This window comes from Metarhizium acridum (assembly GCF_019434415.1).
Source record: "Metarhizium acridum strain ARSEF 324 chromosome Unknown scaffold_572, whole genome shotgun sequence".
NCBI lineage: Eukaryota > Fungi > Ascomycota > Sordariomycetes > Hypocreales > Clavicipitaceae > Metarhizium > Metarhizium acridum.
Window position 1 is genome coordinate 293,516 of NW_027094042.1, and position 17,934 is coordinate 311,449.

Here is a 17,934-nt window from a genome sequence, read left to right on the forward strand (position 1 = left end):
ATCACTTGAGCCCTTGATGTGTATTTTCAACTGCGGTACTTGCAGCGCGGTTGTCTATTTAACAATGTGGAAGAACTGATGAAATTCTTAGCACCAGACTTCTCCATAGTAGCAACGTGTGTTCTCTCTCTTCTCTTCTCTTCTCGCCATGCAAGTCAGACATCACGACAGAACGCCACAGACATATCACATTGCCTATTGAAAATTATCTAGCCAATATTGATTTATAATCAAAGGGTAGTGAACCGTCTGCGAAAGGGCGTGAAGGCATCTGTAAAGTGATTGCTCCCTCGCTAAATTAATGCATCTGATAGGGTGAAGTCGGAGATGTACTTTACCAATCCTAGCCGAGAGTTTCGATCCCGTCACTCTCAGGGGTTGGGGTTTTCTTTTTTTGGGGGGGGGTAGGTTGGTAAGAGATATCGTGCAATCAAAAATCGGGTTGTTTTTTTCCTTCGCTTTTTCCCCATCCCACGAACCGCCAGGTAAAAACCTTAGCAGGTATCAATTTGGCTATAGCAGCCGAGGAGCCACTACGGATGAGACGTAACCACGTGCGTGGGACAAGGATAGCGTCATTAGGGGCGTCAATCACTTCACTTCCTAGTCTGCATCGCCTGGGAGCATTTAGCCGGCAGGTACCCGCGGTAGGATCCTATAGGACAAGAGAAAATGGTATCATTTTAAGACAAGAGACGTGCTAAATATTGACCAATTGTTTTTCAAAATTTGTCACGAGTAGGTGGCTGGGAAAAAACAACATTCAAAGGCGTCTATCATTTCAGTCGGGAGAGAAATAGTATACAACGGCCGGCACTCTTCATTTAGCATGCGCGCAGATGCCGAAAGATAGATAAACAAACAGGTGCCTATTCGCGAACTTGAACAGATCTTTTGTTTTCGTCAACAGCTGTTGTCGCTGAGAACCACAAGTCAGACCAGAGTCTTCAACATGACCTCCAGGCTGGATAAAATAGCCAACCAAATTGAGGAAACTAGATTGTCCAAAGACGATGAAGTGACGAACAAGTCTGATGGCGCATCAGCCAGCGGTGCCAGCCACGTGTTTGATGCAAAGCAAATCGACCCAGTCCTCGCACGGAAAATGGCCTTGGTAAATGCAGCAATCGACGAGATTGGCATGACGAGGTTTCAATGGAAGTTGTTTTGGCTCAATGGATTCGGATACGCCGTAGACTCGGTATGTTCGTGATGGCCCTCGGAGCTGACGGAAACTGACGCGCGGCAACGTGCAGCTTCTAGTCGTGTGCCAATCAATTGCCAATCCCGCTGTTCAGCAACAATATGGGCGACCGAGTGCTCACATTTCCGGCATTCCAATGGCGTCGCAAATCGGTCTCCTTGTCGGCGCCGGCCTCTGGGGCTTCTCGGCAGACGTCATTGGAAGAAAGCTTGCGTTCAATACCAGTCTTTTTTCTTGTGCGGTATTCGTCATCATTGCAGGCGGCATGCCGAGCTACATTTCTTTCGCATCTCTGTACGTGTATCAATCTCCCCGTCATGCACCCGAGGCTGACCGTGAATCCAGCGTGGCGCTCTACTCTGCAGGTGCCGGCGGGAACTACATTATAGATGCCACCAACTTCTTGGAGTTCCTGCCCACCAGCCATGCGTGGCTAGTCACTTTCATGGCCGTCTGGTGGGCGGTTGGTTACATGATTACCGGTTTCCTGGCATGGGGGTTCATGAGCAACTTCAGTTGCGCGCCAAAGGCTACGCCAGCAACATGTTCCACTTCGGATAACATGGGCTGGCGATATTTGCATTTCACCTGTGGCGCATTGGTCTTCGTCTTGGCACTGGCGCGGCTTGCCTTTGTCAAGATGGTGCAGACTCCGCGGTGGCTGATTGCTCAAAATCGCGACGAGGAAGTCATCCAGACGCTGAACAACATCTCAATCACGGCCCGGAGGCCCCATTCACTCACACTTGAAAAGTTGCAAGCGGAAGGGGTGGTCCTGCACACTGAGAAATCAGTTTGGTCCTCCCTGCGGCTGAAGATGCATTTCAAAGGCTTGTTCCAAACGAGAAAGCTGGCCTGGTCAACCACGCTCATCTTGTCCAACTGGTTCGTCATTGGAATGGTTTCGCCATTGTTCAGTGTCTTTTTGCCATTTTACCTCAAATCACGCGGGGCACAGTTTGGAAGCGGCTCCAACTACGCGACCTGGAGAGACTACGCCATCAACCATGTTGCCGGCCTCTTTGGTCCCATCATCGCAGCCGTATTAGTTGAGACCAAGTTTCTCGGGAGGCGCGGTACTCTGGCAACTGGCGCATTCATCACCATGTTGTTTCAGTTTGGATATACGCAAATCAGAACTGAGGCACAAAACGTCGGGGTATCCTCTGCGATATCCGCTGCATCGTGAGTGAGCTTGCAAAGGCCGTCCCGCTTTCCCCCTCGGAAGCTGATTATTCAACGCACTAGGAACATTTACTATGGGACCATCTATGCCTACACCCCCGAAATATTGCCGTCAGCTCACCGCGCAACCGGGTACGGCCTTTGTGTTGTTGTGAATAGGATAGGTGGAATCTTGGGCGTCCTGGTGGGAAGCTATGCAGACGTGGAGACGACGGCACCGTTGTTTGTCTGTGCAGCTCTGTTTGGGCTCTTGGTCGTTCTCAGCATACTGTTGCCTTTTGAATCCAGAGGGAAACGGAGTCAGTAGGCTGCCTAGACTGCATGGCACGGCCGTGTGAGCTGCGGCAGTTTGCCCAAGATGCTGGTAGAATGAATCTGGATGCGGCTTGTGAGCCTTGCAAGTCGCTCACTAGGGTTACTGACTGCGGAACCGGACTAGTATAGCAGCTATTAGTTAATTTTTAGATGCTGACCATCACATATGACCATAGCCGCTACATTGCTCACGATCCCGTCAAGCTCTTCCCCGCGGTTCCAATGTCTCCATGTTCTTATATACCTCCAGAAATAGAGGCTGTGGTGTCCGCTTTTAAAGGATAGCAAACCGGCAGATGGTGTGGTAGGATTACGGTAACCTACCGTCCCTACTGCACGGTTACGGCTGATTCATCTTCACCAATCGGCGACTGATACATGGGCGCCCGCCTTTTGAGTGGCTTCAGCTGCCACCCTCATCTGCAGGCTCCTTTCAAGCTGACGTTTCTGACGACGGACTCCACACTTCCATGCAGCTCCTTCAGCCCAAAGGACAATTAAAACCGTAACGCGCTATGACACGAATGCGACCGGCTCCAGTCGCTCTGACGCGCATTGTACGATAAAGAATCTGGGTACTTGAACTCCACGACACCTAATGTTACGGCTAGTGTCGAGAGGGAGATGTTCCTGAAAGACTGGTTAGCGCCAGGAGTTGGCTCTAAGACGTGAACCTGTCCATGCTGGCACGCCTGCTGCACTCCCTTTGTACTTTCTCGGCTGAAGGGCATTCGTTATAGAGCCGGTTGGCATGTCTCATGTCGGGATGACAAGTCAGGTATATCCCAATCTGATCCTTGACTTCTCTCCGTCATACCTTTGGAAGAAAAATATCCAAGAATTGAAGACTTCTGAGTGTATTCGGGAACATTTCCACGTATAGAATTACAAGAAGAAATCAGAAAAAAGTGGACATGCTCTTAGTAGGACACTGGACTCTTCGCGAGGCTACTGTCGTTGGGCATATTGGGAGTCGTCAAGTTCAAAGGAACCTGATCGCAAAAAAATTGATTTCACCGATGCTGGCACATGTATGCTTCATTTTATAATAAGGCCTCAGCCTTGCTCCAAAAGGCTACCCACGGCAGACTGTGGTAGCACTTGAGGGTTCGCAGTCACGTGGCTGTAGGGAAAGTTACCTTATGAGACACATTGTTTATTAAGCTTCTCTCCTGAAAAATGTGATTGTTGTTTTTTTTTAATTTTCTATTCTTAAGAAGGGTTCATGTCATTTATGATGATTTATCTTAAGTTTAGAAGACTTTTAAGGCACCTAATGAAACCATAGCGGCTGGCTAGGCTCTCAAACAACTGAATCAATTATTTTATGACATCCAGCAATTACGTCAAGTCTGCTTGTTCAACTAACGTAGGCAGCCTGATCCGACAAATGTTGGCCACCACAATTCTTGCGCCGATTCTAGCTTTACTTATTGTTTATCTACGTACGGCCGTTTCCTGCCTGAAACCTCCGAAGCGACTCGTATAGTTTAAGCCTTAAGAACCAATTTCTCCAAACCCAGGGGGCCAAGGGGAATTAACCGCCATCCTCGGGCAGCCCTCGAGAAAACACAATCCTAGAATCCAACGATCTATAAATAACCGTGGAACCACTGTCCCTTTGTCCGTGACAAAACCCTCATGCCTCAAGGACTCGGTTTCCTGGACGAATTCCAGAGGGAACCTAGTCTAATGGCTTTTCCACAATTAACAGCATGGACAAGCTGTGAAGCCATGGTGCGCATATAACTTTCAGCAAAGGTCTCAGGATATATTCCGCCTTGCAACAAAAGACACGAGAGACGTTGCAAATAGTCTTTGATTCGGCGCTCAAGAGGAAAATGCCCGAGAGATCTTAGCACGTTTGCGAGCTGGGTTAATCGTTTCCGCTCATGCAGAACCAGCTTTCCCGCTGACTCCTCAATCCACGATGGCTCATTCTGCAGCACATGAGAGCAGATTAGCCTACCGAGATGCCAGATATAGCCTATTATAAACACGCCGTCCATTGACAGTCTGCTGTGAATAAACCGGCAGCTTTTGTTGAATGAAAGGCTTTGCAAACATTCAGGAGCATAAAATCCCTTAAAGCACTGGTTGCGAAGAAACTCAGATGCAGTCATCTGTGCCAATGAGCCATGGGCGTCTTTATTGCGTAGAATCTCTCCGTTTAACAGAAACATTGTTAACATTGCCAGGCTGATGCTCAAACCCTTCCGCACCAGCTTCTTCACATCCAGACGCACAGGGTACAGGCAACAATTGGCTGGTTCGCAGGCAAGACGTTGCAGCCACGAGGTTGGCGTGCTCCTCAATTCAGAAATCGTGGACATGATGCAGCTTCAGAAACTACAGCCTACACATTACAAAGACGCTGCAGTCAAAGTCTTGACATTCGATGACAACCAATGGGTCGCGTTTGATGACGAGGAGACGCTTGGGCAAAAGATCCAATTCGCAAGCTCCAAGTGGTATGTATGTTCGATGGCAATGCTCACAGCTTGACAACGCGCCAACTTGCTAACAATGTCTCTTTCTCTTGTGTGAAAGCTTGGGCGGCGTCAGGGTCTGGGCCGTATCCCACGACACGCAGAAGGCAACGTTTTCCAAGGCATTGGCCCGTAAAGCCAGGCTGTCGAGGCCGTCAATCATGTATCTCGGCATGGCAAATGGTCCGCAGATTTACAAAAGGATACAAGAGCATAAACAATGTCTATGGGCCAATTGCGGCGACTGTAAGTGAGCCATCGAGTTGCGTCGAGGGAAAAGGTGCAAAGCCATTGATGTGAGCTGACTCGAGTTGCCAAAACCAGCATGCCCTGCCGGATACACTGCCCAACGCCGGTCCGACTCGGGCGCGAGAACTGGCGAGTACATGCTCAATGATTCGGGGTGTCACAACAAGCAGCTCAAGGTGTTGTGCTGTCCATCGGATGAACCCAGTCCTTTATGTGGCTGGTACAATCATAACAATCGCAACTGCAACCCCAGTTGTCCCGCGGACGCCGTCGAGGTCGGCAGCACCACCTCGTCCTGCGGAAAGAGTGGCAGACAGGGCAAGAAGAAGTATCAAGCTGCTTGCTGCTCCAAAAACACACGCTGGCGGGAAACCGCTATGCTACCGCAAGAAAGCCTCCGGCTGGTTTCCCAATGCTCGTGGGGATCGTATCCCTTTTGTGACTTTGGCTGCTCCTCTGGATCCATGTTGGTGAGCTCTCTTGATGGCAGCGGCGGAGGAACTTGTTGGAGCGGAGGGCTGGGTAGCCAGCACACCCGCCCGCTGTGTTGTCATCAGCCAGACACGGACTGGAAATACACCGACTGCCAGCGGTATCGTGACATTGGTGCCGGCTCTACCGCGTCAAGGGACTGTCGTAGTGGCTGCCCGGCCGACAAGGTGCAAGTCGCACTCAGTTCGGAAGGCTGTCGAGCAGGATCTTGGTCGTACTGTTGCAATCCCGTTGCCCAGGTACGAGACAAGCAGTACGATCGCATGAAGGGTCGGTACGAATTAGCTCTGAACAACTACATGGAAAACCCGACTTGTCCAACCGAGGCAACCAAGAGTATAGGTCCGAGGGGCCTGGGAAAGGTGGGAAACTCGAGTCTTGTGGAACGCAAGTCGGAATTGGCCATGGAAACCCTCCGGACCATAGAAGGCCTTATCAGGACATTAGTCGAGCGTGAGGCCTTCGACTTGGCAGTGAGTGAAATCTGGACGCGTGTTGTGGTGCCCGTCTATCCTTATTTGACGGTTCCCAATATCCGTGACTGGATCAACGGCAACGTGCGCTTGATGCCCGCCGACCCATACAATACGGCGCTTAATTTGTACCTTCTCTGTCGTTCAGGACTCTCGGGCTGGAACCATGCCATGGCCGATGCCTTGAGCCGCCAGGACAAACTTGCTTGCACAACGACCAGTATTAACGTTAGCATCTGCGACGCCACGAGGCCCTTGACACGCGGCCTCGATAAAAGAGCTAAACACGGCACCCAATGGTCCGTTACGATTGGCGGTGTAACACACGGGAGGTCGGGACAATCTCAGCTAGTGAGTGCATCTTATCCGTGGTCAACAAAACAACGTGGTGGCTGACGACGATTCGCAGTATCGGACCTCTAACGACTGGAGTATTCTAGATCCGTTGACAATTGAGATCTACGGTCAAGTGTTTTACTTTCCTACACGTGGATGTACCAACTTTGTGATTCGCACCATCAACGAAGTAGACTGACGTCGGCAGGGGCCTATAAACGGTCTTGCGAGTAGGTCCAGTTTGATTACCGCTGTATGGCTTGAGCATACTGACCTGCGGTGTTAGCTGAACATCAAGTTGAGGTGCAGACGCTGGCGGCATGCAAGGTCTCTTGTCGGGCGGAGGTGTCAACCCGGCGGGAGCCATCGATGCCCTCTTTTTCGACGATACCGTCATTAGGGCCGGGGCTGTACGAATAATACCGAACCCGCCGGGGGCAGCTTCCGGCGGCGCAGGTCTGTGGACTGTCAAGGAGCAGCTCTATGATGCCCTCGGAAGCACGAGCAACGACGGCGTCTTTGTGCTAGCTGATGAACAGCTTAACTGCTTGAAGGCTATTGTAAGTCCCCTCATCAAAACCCGAGTCTCTCTCGCTAAATTTCGTTGTAGGTTTGGGCATGTAAAGAAAGCCTGATTTAGAACCGCATCATGAAACCCCTCCTTGCGTCGACTGACCCCGTACAGGCCGGTATTGCCCTGACACAGATAAGAAATGTGAGTGGCAGTGCCCAGATGTCATGTTAAGCCCATCTTTCCTTTTGAGTTAAGGCCTAGTAGCGATGCAGCGCGATGGTGTGTTGACTGCCCATTTATATGCTATCCCTTGACTTCTCTCTCTATACACTAACGCTCACATTGCCTAGGTCGTCTCGATATTCACTTACCTCAACCACGGTACTGTGCACTCTAACATGGCGACAGTCATCATGGACATCCGCCGCGAGCTGCGCATCGCCGAGAGGGTCCACGCGTTTCTTTTCCCCGGCCAACAAGTCGCCCTTGTCGACAGCTTCACCAATTGGATGAGCAGCCACTTCACAAGAATGCATACCAACATGGATAACTGGGTTACGGCAGGACTGGACGTATTAGAGGCGCAGTGGCGGACGGATGCGGTAAATGGTCCTGCGATTATGTCGAGTATTGGTACGATACGGGCAGAAGCTCGCGCGCGGACAATCACCACGCAAGGGTTTTTCTCAATGTGTGACGATATTTGACATGTTTCACATGCTAATACATGGGCACGAATTCAATAGACATGAAGGCGCCGGAATTGGCTATTATGCGCCATCACAGAGATGTAGACCGATGGACAGGGTTAACCCTAACGCCAACTCTGTTATCGAGGAGATGAATAATATATGTACTTGACATGAAAAGCATTTGGCCCAAGAATTAGATACATGGAAACGGCCCAAGAAAAATTGCCTTTCCCTAGCTTGAGATAATAAGTCGCGTGTATTTTTCTGCCTCTTAGATTCTTGCAATTGAGCAAGGCATCTCTCCCGTCGTTTTATTCACATGTCCGGTGTGAGAGCGGGCGAGAAAGAAACACCTAACTGCCAAGGCACAACTTCCAGACGGAAGGAAACTGGACTCCTCTGAGACCTTAACTCGAGCGGGTTATATCACGTGTCGACTATTCCATCTATGAAAGAAATAAATCTACCTGGGAAAAGGTCATACAAACACAAACCCTACCAGACTTTTCCACAAACCGCTGACACCCGTTGGCAACCACTTTCATCAGGCACCATGGCAGAACAATCTTTTGCACCCATCACCACGGACCCTCTGGCCATATCATTCGCAGACGATTACATAAGAGAACGCAGCGAGCGGAGTCGCCCCTCGCGAAATTTCCTGGCTCTGCTTCGCGATCCGTCGTTGAATTCATACGTGCCGTACGCGTGGGGCTTCACCATCTATCGCGTTCGTTTCGAGGGCGACTCGGACGACCGATTCGCCAAAGCATTACGTCTCTTCTCCAAGTGGACGCAATGGCTTGTGCGGGCCTCCAAGTTCACCGAAGAAGGCACCAGAAACTTGTTCCCGGCAGATGTGCCTGTGCCGTCAGACGACCCGACAGATGACCTGGCTGATCGTCTGTACAACCAAGTCATTGAGGTCTACCCCAATGCCGATTCAATCGTCACCGGCCCCGAGGGCGAGGAAGACTTCAGCGCCGTTGGAGAGGCCTTCACGAAATGGGTAGACGCACTAGGCATTAATCTGACGCTGTCCAAGAACAACACTCGCCACGACCAGTGTCTCATCATCGACAAGCAGGCTCTAGAGACTCTCGAGCGGCTACCAGAGGACCTGCCACCTCTGCGTTCTGAACGAATCTCTCATCCAAATGTCTAGAGGTAAATCGCATTTATAACAAGACCTGGGTATGGGTACTGGACAGAAAGACCTACGAGGCCTATTCAAGGGGAGACAAGGTCAAATACCCACCTTGGATTCGATTGCGCATCATGTTCTTGCTGGAGTGCTGGTTTGGGAGGTCGGACGGCTCAGTCTCTTTGGACTGGAACCGGGTTGTTGAAGTCTTGAAGAGGATTTGTATAAGTGGGAGACTGTACGATGGTGGAGCCCTGGTGCCATCATGATGAATAGGATTTGTAAAGAAATGCGAGATGCTGGCGAAATTCCAGCTCAACCTGCCCAAGTTGAGGGTTAGGACATGAAGCCTCACAGCCTCGAGGCATTCATTCACAAGTCGCTTCGGCATCACCTCGGCAGCCCTCTTGAGCTGCCGCAATGCCGTCTGGATTTCTATTTATTCCGCCTCTGCTTACATACTCAAGGCTGGATGGAATATGCACTAGCAATGGAGGAGGTAACAGTACTATCGAGAAGCATTCCGGACCACATCGGGAGAGATCAAGCCAACATGCCATAACATAGGCTTGGCGAAAGACAGGGGGAAGTAGCAGGCTATTATAGGAGGAGAATTAGGAAGATTTTTGACCGTCTTCCACTATTCGCGATAGGAAACTGTGAGAAACCATAAATTCTCAGTCCAAGGTAATAATTAGTTAAGAACCCCTAGGAATTACGGTCACGAGAGATTATACGGCTTACTCAAATGGGAGACGAAACAACGTGGGTACCGAACGGCGGTATTACCGTGTACACTTAGCTATTAAGCCAGGATAAAAAGCCTGAATCCTGCAACTATTTGAACCAGGGGTTATGTCGTGCAAGGGAGGCTGGTGGCTCTAACGCAGTACGGAACATGTATCGCACCGTTGTTAGCGGATCCGTATTCTTTAGCATCCACGTGAAATACGGCGGCGAACTCACGCCTGAGTTAGGGTGAGGGTTAGGGTTGAAGTCCATTAGTAACCATGTTTCGCCCGAGCAAGACGTTGTCTGCCTGCTAGAGCTAGACAAACCTCTCGTCAATGAAATCGGCAAGGAGGACTTCAATAAGCTCACGAAGCTTATGGTGAGCCTGGAAACAACCAGAGTTATCTGGCTTACTCGATCCTGTTCCATGCGCGTCACAGATCCTCGTTTCGCACTAACACTGGGCTTATCGAGGACGCTGCGCTCGGAAAGGCACATTAACTTAACCACACTTGAGATCGACGATATCAGCCACCCCAACATGCCTGCCAAGGCACTTTAGATCTATGAGCAGACCTTGGACCGGTCAAAAGACGTCGAGCTCGATCCAGACTATGAATTTGCCATCGAAAACGGGGTCATCTACTTACCCCGATACCATTGGTACTCCCCCAGAAGAACGGCGCAAATCAACTGCCTCGACCACCGACAAGCTCCTCATGATTGGTGAGAAGGGCATGATTGACAGCCTGCGGTGGGAAGAAAACTGGAGGATAAAGAGACCCCTCCGAGAAGGCGAGGTGCTTCTGAAGCCGCACACAGTCGGCATCAATTTCAAGCATATCCTGACGGCCCAGGGTGTCGTTGATGGCAGCGACCTGGGCGGCGAGTGCTCCGGCACGATTTTGGAGGTTGGACCGGGCGTGACCAGGTTTGCGCCCGGCGACCGAATCTTCACAATCGCATCCTACTGCTTGTGACAAGGGCTCAATAGAGGGCTTGAAGCAAAAGGGCTCAATTCAATGATAATCTTGTAGGATGTCAAAGGTCCTTGGTTCCTCCAAGCCAGAAGGCGAGGGGAGACCATCTTATATACATGAAAGGAACGGCCCGTGCCTAGTGTGCCCCATAGTTCTCGTGATCTCCTTGTGTAATAAAGGGCTTCTAATCCTTGCTTGACCTAATCCGTGTGACACTGCTTCTCCAACAAGCTCATCGCCAGCCAGGATCTCCTGGCCAAGATTCCCGACGGCCTTAGCATGGAGGGTGCCGGCACCATGGGCACCGTCTTCACAACAGCCATCTACGCCCTGTGCCACCTGCGCCGCCCTGAAAAGGGGCAGACTATTCTCATCCACTCTGCCTGCGGCGCCGTTGGCATCGCCGCGATTCAGATTGCCTAGATGGTCGGCGCCTGAATCCTCGCCACTGTTGGCAACCGGGAGAAGGTACAGTACATCATGGACAGCTTTAACATCCCCCGTTATCACATCTTTGACTCTCACAGCAATTCATTCGTGAGGGACGTGATGGCGGCTATAGCTGTCTAAGGAGTCGACATTGCTCTCAACTCTCTTGCCGGCGAACTGCTTCACTTAACGTGGCGGTGCATCGCGCCCTTCGGCGCCATGATCGAGATTGGAAAGCGTGACCTCTATGGCCACGGCAAGGTCGACATGCACGGATGTACCGAGAACCGGGCCTTCTTTGGCCTCGATGCCCGCCACATGTAAACTCTCGTCCCGCCGTCTGTGGTCAGATGCTGCGCGAGTGCGCCGGTTATTTCGAACAGGGCCTTGTCAAGCTGATACCGACCTTTATGAATGTCCCCGCCGAGAATGTCGTGGATGCCTTCCGTCACATGCAAAAGGGCACACATATCGGCAAGTTTGCAGTCACCGTGCCGACAGACTTGTCCCACCTCCCGGTCAGCGCCGGCGACCCCAGCCTCGAGCTTTGACACGACGCGGGCTACCTCGTGGGGTGTCTCAGGGGCGTTGGTCGTTCCATCGCCTCTTGGTACGTCAGTAACGGTGCGAAGAATCTCGTCTTTTTCTCGCGATAGGACCGCTCCGAGAAGCACGATGACTTTTGCAAGGAGCTCGAGGTCATGGGCTGCAAGGTGCAGGTTCTCCAGGGTTCTGTTGCCGACCCCGAGGACGTCAAGCGAGCGGTTGCCGAAGCCTGCGCCCCTATCCGCGGTGTCGTGCAGCTTTCCATGGCTCTTCAGGATCGCTCCATTGATGGTATGGCGTACGAGGACTGGTACACTGCTGTCCGGCCCAAGGTCGACGGCACCTGAACCTGCACAACACCCTGGGGTCTGATCTGGAATTTTTCGTCCTGTTCGCTTCCGTCAGCGGTCTCGTAGGCCAGTACGGCCAGGCCACCTATGCAGCTGCCAACACGTTCCTCGACGCTTTTGTACAGTACCGCCAGGGCCAAGGTCTGCCTGCCTCCGTCATCGATCTCGGTGTCATGGAGGATGTTGGCTGCGTGTCCCAGTCCTCTGAACTCCTCGACTACTTTCGCTTCCTAGATGCCGACCTTCCCAGCGAGGAAGCCATACCGGGGGGTGTTCGGCTTGCCATTTCTCGCTCATTCCCCCGCCCACAGGAACACGCTACACAGAAGTACAGCAATCCCAGCCAGATCGCCCTTGGGGTATCCTCTCGTCTTCCCATCTAGGGCCCCAAGAACCGTAGTATATGGAGGCGCCATCGCCGATTTTCCATCTACCATGGCATCTCCGCGTCTACTAGGCCACGTTTCTCAACGACAGACGAGAGCCTAAAGTCATTCCTCAACCAGCTAGCTTCCAGGGGCGCAGGTGGTCTAGATGATGACAAGGCCGAGTACCTAGCCAAGGAGATTGGCAAGACTTGTACGGATTCATGATGAAGAATCCAAATGACATGGAGATGGATCAGCCGCTTTCCACTCTGGGGTTGGACAGTCTTGTCGGCATCGAGGTGCAGAGCACAGATCGGATTGGAAATGAGCATCCTGAACATCATGCAGAGCACATTGAGGGAAATTGGCAAAAAGGCTCTGGATTCCTTGGCAGCAAAATATGCTCGAGAAAAGGGACAAAACCTACGAGGAGCAGTGCATTTAGGTTGACATTGCTAGGGAATTGAATCTTGATAGAAACACGACGCTATTCATTCTTCGCCTTGATTGGCCGAATTTTGGGCTCCTAGCGTTCGTGGTTTCTAAGAGCGATGACTAATCACTTGTCAACTCGCGGGTAAGGGGGCCCAATAGGTGTACCGCCGGCGGTGCGAATAAAGTTTACGTAACGGCGCACCACCGGCGGGCCTCCAGCTGCCACGGACCCGTGGCTGCAAGTGGGACTACTCCCAAGCTGGCCAATGGCATCGCGCGGGTCGCTAAATTCCTCCACACACTAGCTAAATCAAGCTGCGATGTGCGGCTAGATTCCTCCACACAGTATATATAAAATTAAGTTTATTTAAACGTAAAGGCTATAAGCTTACTAGTAATAGTTTTAGGAGATAAGAAGCATTATCTTAGTAGTGTGTAGGTATACTAGTTAAGTATCGCTTATACGTGTTTATAAGATTCTTTAGAATACTGGTAATAATCTTCTTTAAGTTTATCTTAGCGATAAGAAAGGTTATCTTAAGTAGAGCTCTAAATGTATTATATTTTTTGTATTTTCTACTATACTATATTATATTATAATATAATATATTATAACATAAAAATACCTATAAATGTATTATAAGCCTATAAAATATTTAATATTTTAAATATATACTTCTAGAAGCATATTATATATTAAAAGAAAGCTGAATATCACGTAAATTCAAATCTTTAAAAATAAACTTTTAAATATAAATATTTAGCGAGATATTAAGCTTTAAAGTTATATCTTAAAAAGTGAAGTGAGGTAAGCTTTTAATTACTTATAACTTTTAAATGTAATAACTTATAATAATAAAAAGTGAGGCATTTTAAAGAGCTAACTTAGCTCATTTTAATCATATAAAAATATCCCTTATAACGCTTATATTTAGCCTTATAATTTTAAGTTAGAAAAATTAGAGTCTTTTTAACTTATAAGTTATAATAGATTTATAGGTATTTTAGTCCTATAATATAATGTATTTAAATATAATACATGAAAGTATAATACAATATAAAATATAATATAAAATACACTTGTTTTCACTATATTCGTAAGAGCTTTAATCTTAAGAGACGCTAAGATAACTTAAATCTAGAGAAATATTTAATTTACTCTGTTCTCTCCGTCAACAGTCGACTTCCACAAGGTTAACTTATTGGCATCCGGCACGCCCAGCCGGCACCTCCTGAAAGATCTGCCCACGTACAACTGGGATCATAACAAGCTCTACTGGCACGAGTCTCGGATATCCAGAGCTTTTACCAGCGCCAACAACACACCGCATCCACTACTCGGCAAACGAACTACAGATATGACAGAGGACGACATGCGCTGGAGGAACTTGCTAAAATTGAGCGAGATGCCATGGGTCCGCGGTCATCGGCTTCAGGGGCAGGTTGTCTATCCAGCAACAGCCTACATGGCCACTGCCGTAGAAGCGGCGAGGTCACTGTCGCCAGACAAGAACGTCGCCCTTATTAAGATCCAGGACTTTAGTCTCAGCAAGCCGCTCGTCTTTAGTGAGGACGGCGCTGGTATTGAGACACTGTTTACGCTCCACGGCGTGACCAAGGAACAAGGTGACCAGATCTACGTGGCCTCCTTCTCTTACTGCGCATCTACAAACGCCTAAGTGGAACTCCTTTTCACTCATGCGACTGGTAAAATGCGAGTGATGACAGGCGAATCACATGCTCGATAGCTGCCGTCCCTAAAAGACAATCCTCCTAACCTTAACACCGTCTCAGAGCAGCGTTTCTACGCCTCTCTAGAGATGATAATAAGCTAGTTAAGATGCTACTGCACCCAGACATGCTAGATGCGGCACTGCAGGGTGTCTTCTTGGCCTATTACTTCCCGGGCGATGGCAGTCTTCAACAACTGCATATCCCTACAGGAATCAAGAGCTTCCGGGTTAACGTCGGTCTCTACGAGCAACATCTAGCATCACGGGCCAACGACGTTAAGTTCTGCGCGCACTTAACGGAGAATCCCATGCCCTCAAGGCAACTCCGTGGTGACGTCGACATCTACACCCACCAAGGGCCCAGCTTAGTGCAGATAGAGGGCATCCAAGTTATTACTCTTGCTGAGCTAACGTCGGACTCACACAAGAAGTTCTTCACTAAGCACAGGTAAGCGACGCTTAACCCGGACTACAAGCTAGCCATAGGCGGCCACAAATGCACGGCCAATAACTACGAGTTCGCAGAGGTCATGGAAAGGGTTACCCTGGATTACATTAGGAACACCACAGCCGAGTTTCTAAAGAGAGTCCGTGAAGCCCTAAACCTTAAATAGCACTTTAAGTGCATATTTAAGTTCTATAACCATGTTATTACCACTGCCAGAACCAGACCGTACTCTTAGCGGAAGTGGTTAAACCACACTCCGGCTAACATTCCGGCGTTAAAAGTCAAGTAAGTTTTACTCGTCTGCCTTTCGTTATGTGACCCCCTTCTCCCTCATTATAGATATAGCTAACTTGATTCGCACATAGATAGGCGTACCGGACAGAGCTGAAGCTCGCCCGCGTCGTGTGCGATAACTTACCGGCCGTTCTCAGGGGTGAGACTACAATTCTCGAGCACATGACCAAGGATGGCCTGCTAGATCGCTTCTATAAGATAGGCATGGTGTTGGAATAGGCGAGTAGTCACGTGGAGATAATAAAGTGGGCACTAAAATATCTGTATACATATTAAGGTAAAGGTTGGGGGATAACCTGAATACAACTAAGAGAATCTATCATCTACTTTTAACACATGGGCCTGAAGGAGTGGACCTTGTTCCTGGGGAAAACCGTGAAACAACTCGTGCACCGATATCCGAACATGAAGATACTCGAGATTAGGGCCGATACTAGCGGCGCCACCAAGGTTATCACGAATGAGATTAGCTGCTCTTTCGCCTCGTATACTTACACTAATATCTCCTTAGGCTTCTTTAAGACCGCCTAGCTAGGGTGTAAAAGGTCTACGAGTACCCGTATAGGTTACTTACTCGTAGGCTTTAGGTAGGTATAAGTAAGAAAAAAAGACTTAAATAAATTTATAAAGAAAAATAAAGTACTTATAATTATTTATTAAAAATATTAAGTGTTTTTAAGTATTTAAATAAAATTTATATAGCTTACTTTCTTTATATAAAATTATAATAATTATTATTATTAATTAAGTATTAAAGTATTATACTTTACTTTATGTAATACTTATATAAGTATAACTTAAAACCTTTATTATTATTAATTAATACTTTATTAGAGTCTATTAAGTTATATTTTATTTTCTTATTTAAATATATTAATTCTTATATTATTTACGTTAAGTATATTATTATTTAATATAAGAATATTTAACTTATTTATTACTTTAATCTTTTAAGATAAATATAATTAATTTAAGAGTATATTTAAGTATATTTATTAAGTTTTACCTTATTTTTTTATTTTAAGATATTAATCTTTACGTTATTTACGTTAAGTATATTATTATTTAATTTAAAAATACTTAAATTACTTATTACCTTTAAGGTAAATATAATTACTTTAAGAGTATATTTATTAAGTTATATAATAATTAATTATAATAATTATTTTATTATATTTCTCTTTATTATAATAACTCTCTTTTAATTAATTAAATATTTCTTTTAACTTATATATATAATATAATAAATATTAAATACTTTATATATTGTCTCTTTTATATATAAGTATTTTAAGCTAATATTAAATTAATTAAGTAAAATCTTCTTAATATAAAACTTATTAAAGTTAAACTTAAACTTAATAATTAAGCTTTAATTTAATCTTTTAAACGTATAATAATAATTAATATATTAAGTATATTAAGAGAAGTATTATTCTTATCTTATACTTTAAGGTTTATACTTTAATTAATTTCTTAATACTTAACTTTAATTATTAAGTTAAAAAGCTTTAAGATATCTTTAAAAGATAATAATATCTTATTATATATAATTAATAAAGAAAAAAAGTTATATAATATTTAACTTAAAATATTAAAGCTTTTTATTTATTATATATATAACTTATTCTCTTTAAGTTAATTTACGCGTTAAGTAAGTAGTTTTTTATTTATATTATAATTAACTTAATTTAAGTAATAAATATAAAATAAATACTTATATTAATACTATACTTATTTAATAAAAAATAGCTTATATTATTAGGCTTATTTAATATATTTAAGTATTTAAGCGCCTTTTATAGCTTATATAAGCGTTATTATTATATTATTACTAGAATATTAATATTTAAGAAGTAATCTTTTAATAATAATAACTATTAATTACTCTTATAATTATAAATTAATATAAAAAAACGATTTATTAATACCTTAATTAATAAATAATATTAATTATAATAATTAATATTATAATAAATACTTTAAAAGCACTTTAATAATATAATACTTAATTAAATAATAAGGTAATCTTAGGCTATTCTTAAGATATTTTAATATAAAAAGTTACTTTAAAATTTATTATTAAAGGCTATAAATATCTTTTAATATATTTTAATATTTATAAAAAAAAGCTTAATAAATAATATAAAAATACTTAAGGTTTATTACTTTTATTTATAAAATATAATATTATTAATAAAAATAATTATTAAAAATAACTTATAAAATAATTATACCTTTTAAGAGTTAAAGTTAAAGACTTTAATAAATAACTTGCTTATAATATATAATTATTAATAAGTTTTATTATAGCTTTAATAATATATTTTTATATACTCTTATATAAATACCTTTTAATAATATAACTTAATTATATTACTTAATTATTTAAGAAATAATAGGCTTAAATACATTTAATAGTATTAATTTATATACTTAATATTAATTAAAGTAAGTAAAGCTATAATAATATATATATCTTTATCTTTATATAAAAGAGTATTATACTTATTAGCCTTTTTCTTT

The 17,934-nt window shown here is 45.6% G+C and overlaps 10 protein-coding genes across 10 annotated transcripts; 9 read left to right on the plus strand and 1 right to left on the minus strand.

Annotated features, from left to right (window-relative positions):
• Nucleotides 1-388: 388 nt before the first annotated feature.
• On the plus strand, nt 389-1,213 carry J3458_020221 (uncharacterized protein; the record flags this gene model as incomplete). The annotated part of the gene is made up of 1 exon (XM_066121912.1): nt 389-1,213. The coding sequence occupies exon 1, from the start codon at nt 953-955 to the stop codon at nt 1,211-1,213; it is 261 nt and encodes an 86-aa protein (XP_065973089.1). The 5' UTR covers nt 389-952.
• Nucleotides 1,214-1,340: 127 nt separating this feature from the next.
• On the plus strand, nt 1,341-2,696 carry J3458_020222 (uncharacterized protein; the record flags this gene model as incomplete). The annotated part of the gene is made up of 2 exons (XM_007817185.2): nt 1,341-2,389; nt 2,453-2,696. The coding sequence occupies 2 exons, from the start codon at nt 1,341-1,343 to the stop codon at nt 2,694-2,696; spliced, it is 1,293 nt and encodes a 430-aa protein (XP_007815376.2).
• A 2,210-nt stretch (nt 2,697-4,906) lies between these two features.
• On the plus strand, nt 4,907-6,942 carry J3458_020223 (uncharacterized protein; the record flags this gene model as incomplete). The annotated part of the gene is made up of 4 exons (XM_066121913.1): nt 4,907-5,175; nt 5,255-5,439; nt 5,518-6,758; nt 6,817-6,942. 4 exons carry the CDS (start codon nt 4,907-4,909, stop codon nt 6,940-6,942), a joined length of 1,821 nt encoding a protein of 606 aa, XP_065973090.1.
• Nucleotides 6,943-7,063: 121 nt separating this feature from the next.
• Nucleotides 7,064-7,964, plus strand: J3458_020224 (uncharacterized protein; the record flags this gene model as incomplete). Its single annotated transcript, XM_066121914.1, has 3 exons — nt 7,064-7,303; nt 7,429-7,458; nt 7,608-7,964. 3 exons carry the CDS (start codon nt 7,064-7,066, stop codon nt 7,962-7,964), a joined length of 627 nt encoding a protein of 208 aa, XP_065973091.1.
• A 538-nt stretch (nt 7,965-8,502) lies between these two features.
• J3458_020225 (uncharacterized protein) lies at nt 8,503-9,855 on the plus strand (the record flags this gene model as incomplete). The annotated part of the gene is made up of 1 exon (XM_066121915.1): nt 8,503-9,855. One exon carries the CDS (start codon nt 8,503-8,505, stop codon nt 9,112-9,114), a length of 612 nt encoding a protein of 203 aa, XP_065973092.1. The 3' UTR covers nt 9,115-9,855.
• Nucleotides 9,117-9,742, minus strand: J3458_020226 (uncharacterized protein). Its single transcript, XM_066121916.1, has one exon. It carries the CDS (start codon nt 9,482-9,484, stop codon nt 9,176-9,178), a length of 309 nt encoding a protein of 102 aa, XP_065973093.1. The 5' UTR covers nt 9,485-9,742; the 3' UTR covers nt 9,117-9,175.
• A 584-nt stretch (nt 9,856-10,439) lies between the features above and the next one.
• On the plus strand, nt 10,440-11,223 carry J3458_020227 (uncharacterized protein; the record flags this gene model as incomplete). The annotated part of the gene is made up of 1 exon (XM_066121917.1): nt 10,440-11,223. The coding sequence occupies one exon, from the start codon at nt 10,440-10,442 to the stop codon at nt 10,803-10,805; it is 366 nt and encodes a 121-aa protein (XP_065973094.1). The 3' UTR covers nt 10,806-11,223.
• A 361-nt stretch (nt 11,224-11,584) lies between these two features.
• Nucleotides 11,585-11,785, plus strand: J3458_020228 (uncharacterized protein; the record flags this gene model as incomplete). The annotated part of the gene is made up of 1 exon (XM_066121918.1): nt 11,585-11,785. The coding sequence occupies one exon, from the start codon at nt 11,585-11,587 to the stop codon at nt 11,783-11,785; it is 201 nt and encodes a 66-aa protein (XP_065973095.1).
• A 150-nt stretch (nt 11,786-11,935) lies between these two features.
• J3458_020229 (uncharacterized protein) lies at nt 11,936-12,513 on the plus strand (the record flags this gene model as incomplete). The annotated part of the gene is made up of 2 exons (XM_066121919.1): nt 11,936-12,090; nt 12,186-12,513. The coding sequence occupies 2 exons, from the start codon at nt 11,936-11,938 to the stop codon at nt 12,511-12,513; spliced, it is 483 nt and encodes a 160-aa protein (XP_065973096.1).
• Nucleotides 12,514-14,399: 1,886 nt separating this feature from the next.
• J3458_020230 (uncharacterized protein) lies at nt 14,400-15,118 on the plus strand (the record flags this gene model as incomplete). The annotated part of the gene is made up of 2 exons (XM_007817187.2): nt 14,400-14,559; nt 14,733-15,118. 2 exons carry the CDS (start codon nt 14,400-14,402, stop codon nt 15,116-15,118), a joined length of 546 nt encoding a protein of 181 aa, XP_007815378.2.
• Nucleotides 15,119-17,934: the final 2,816 nt, after the last annotated feature.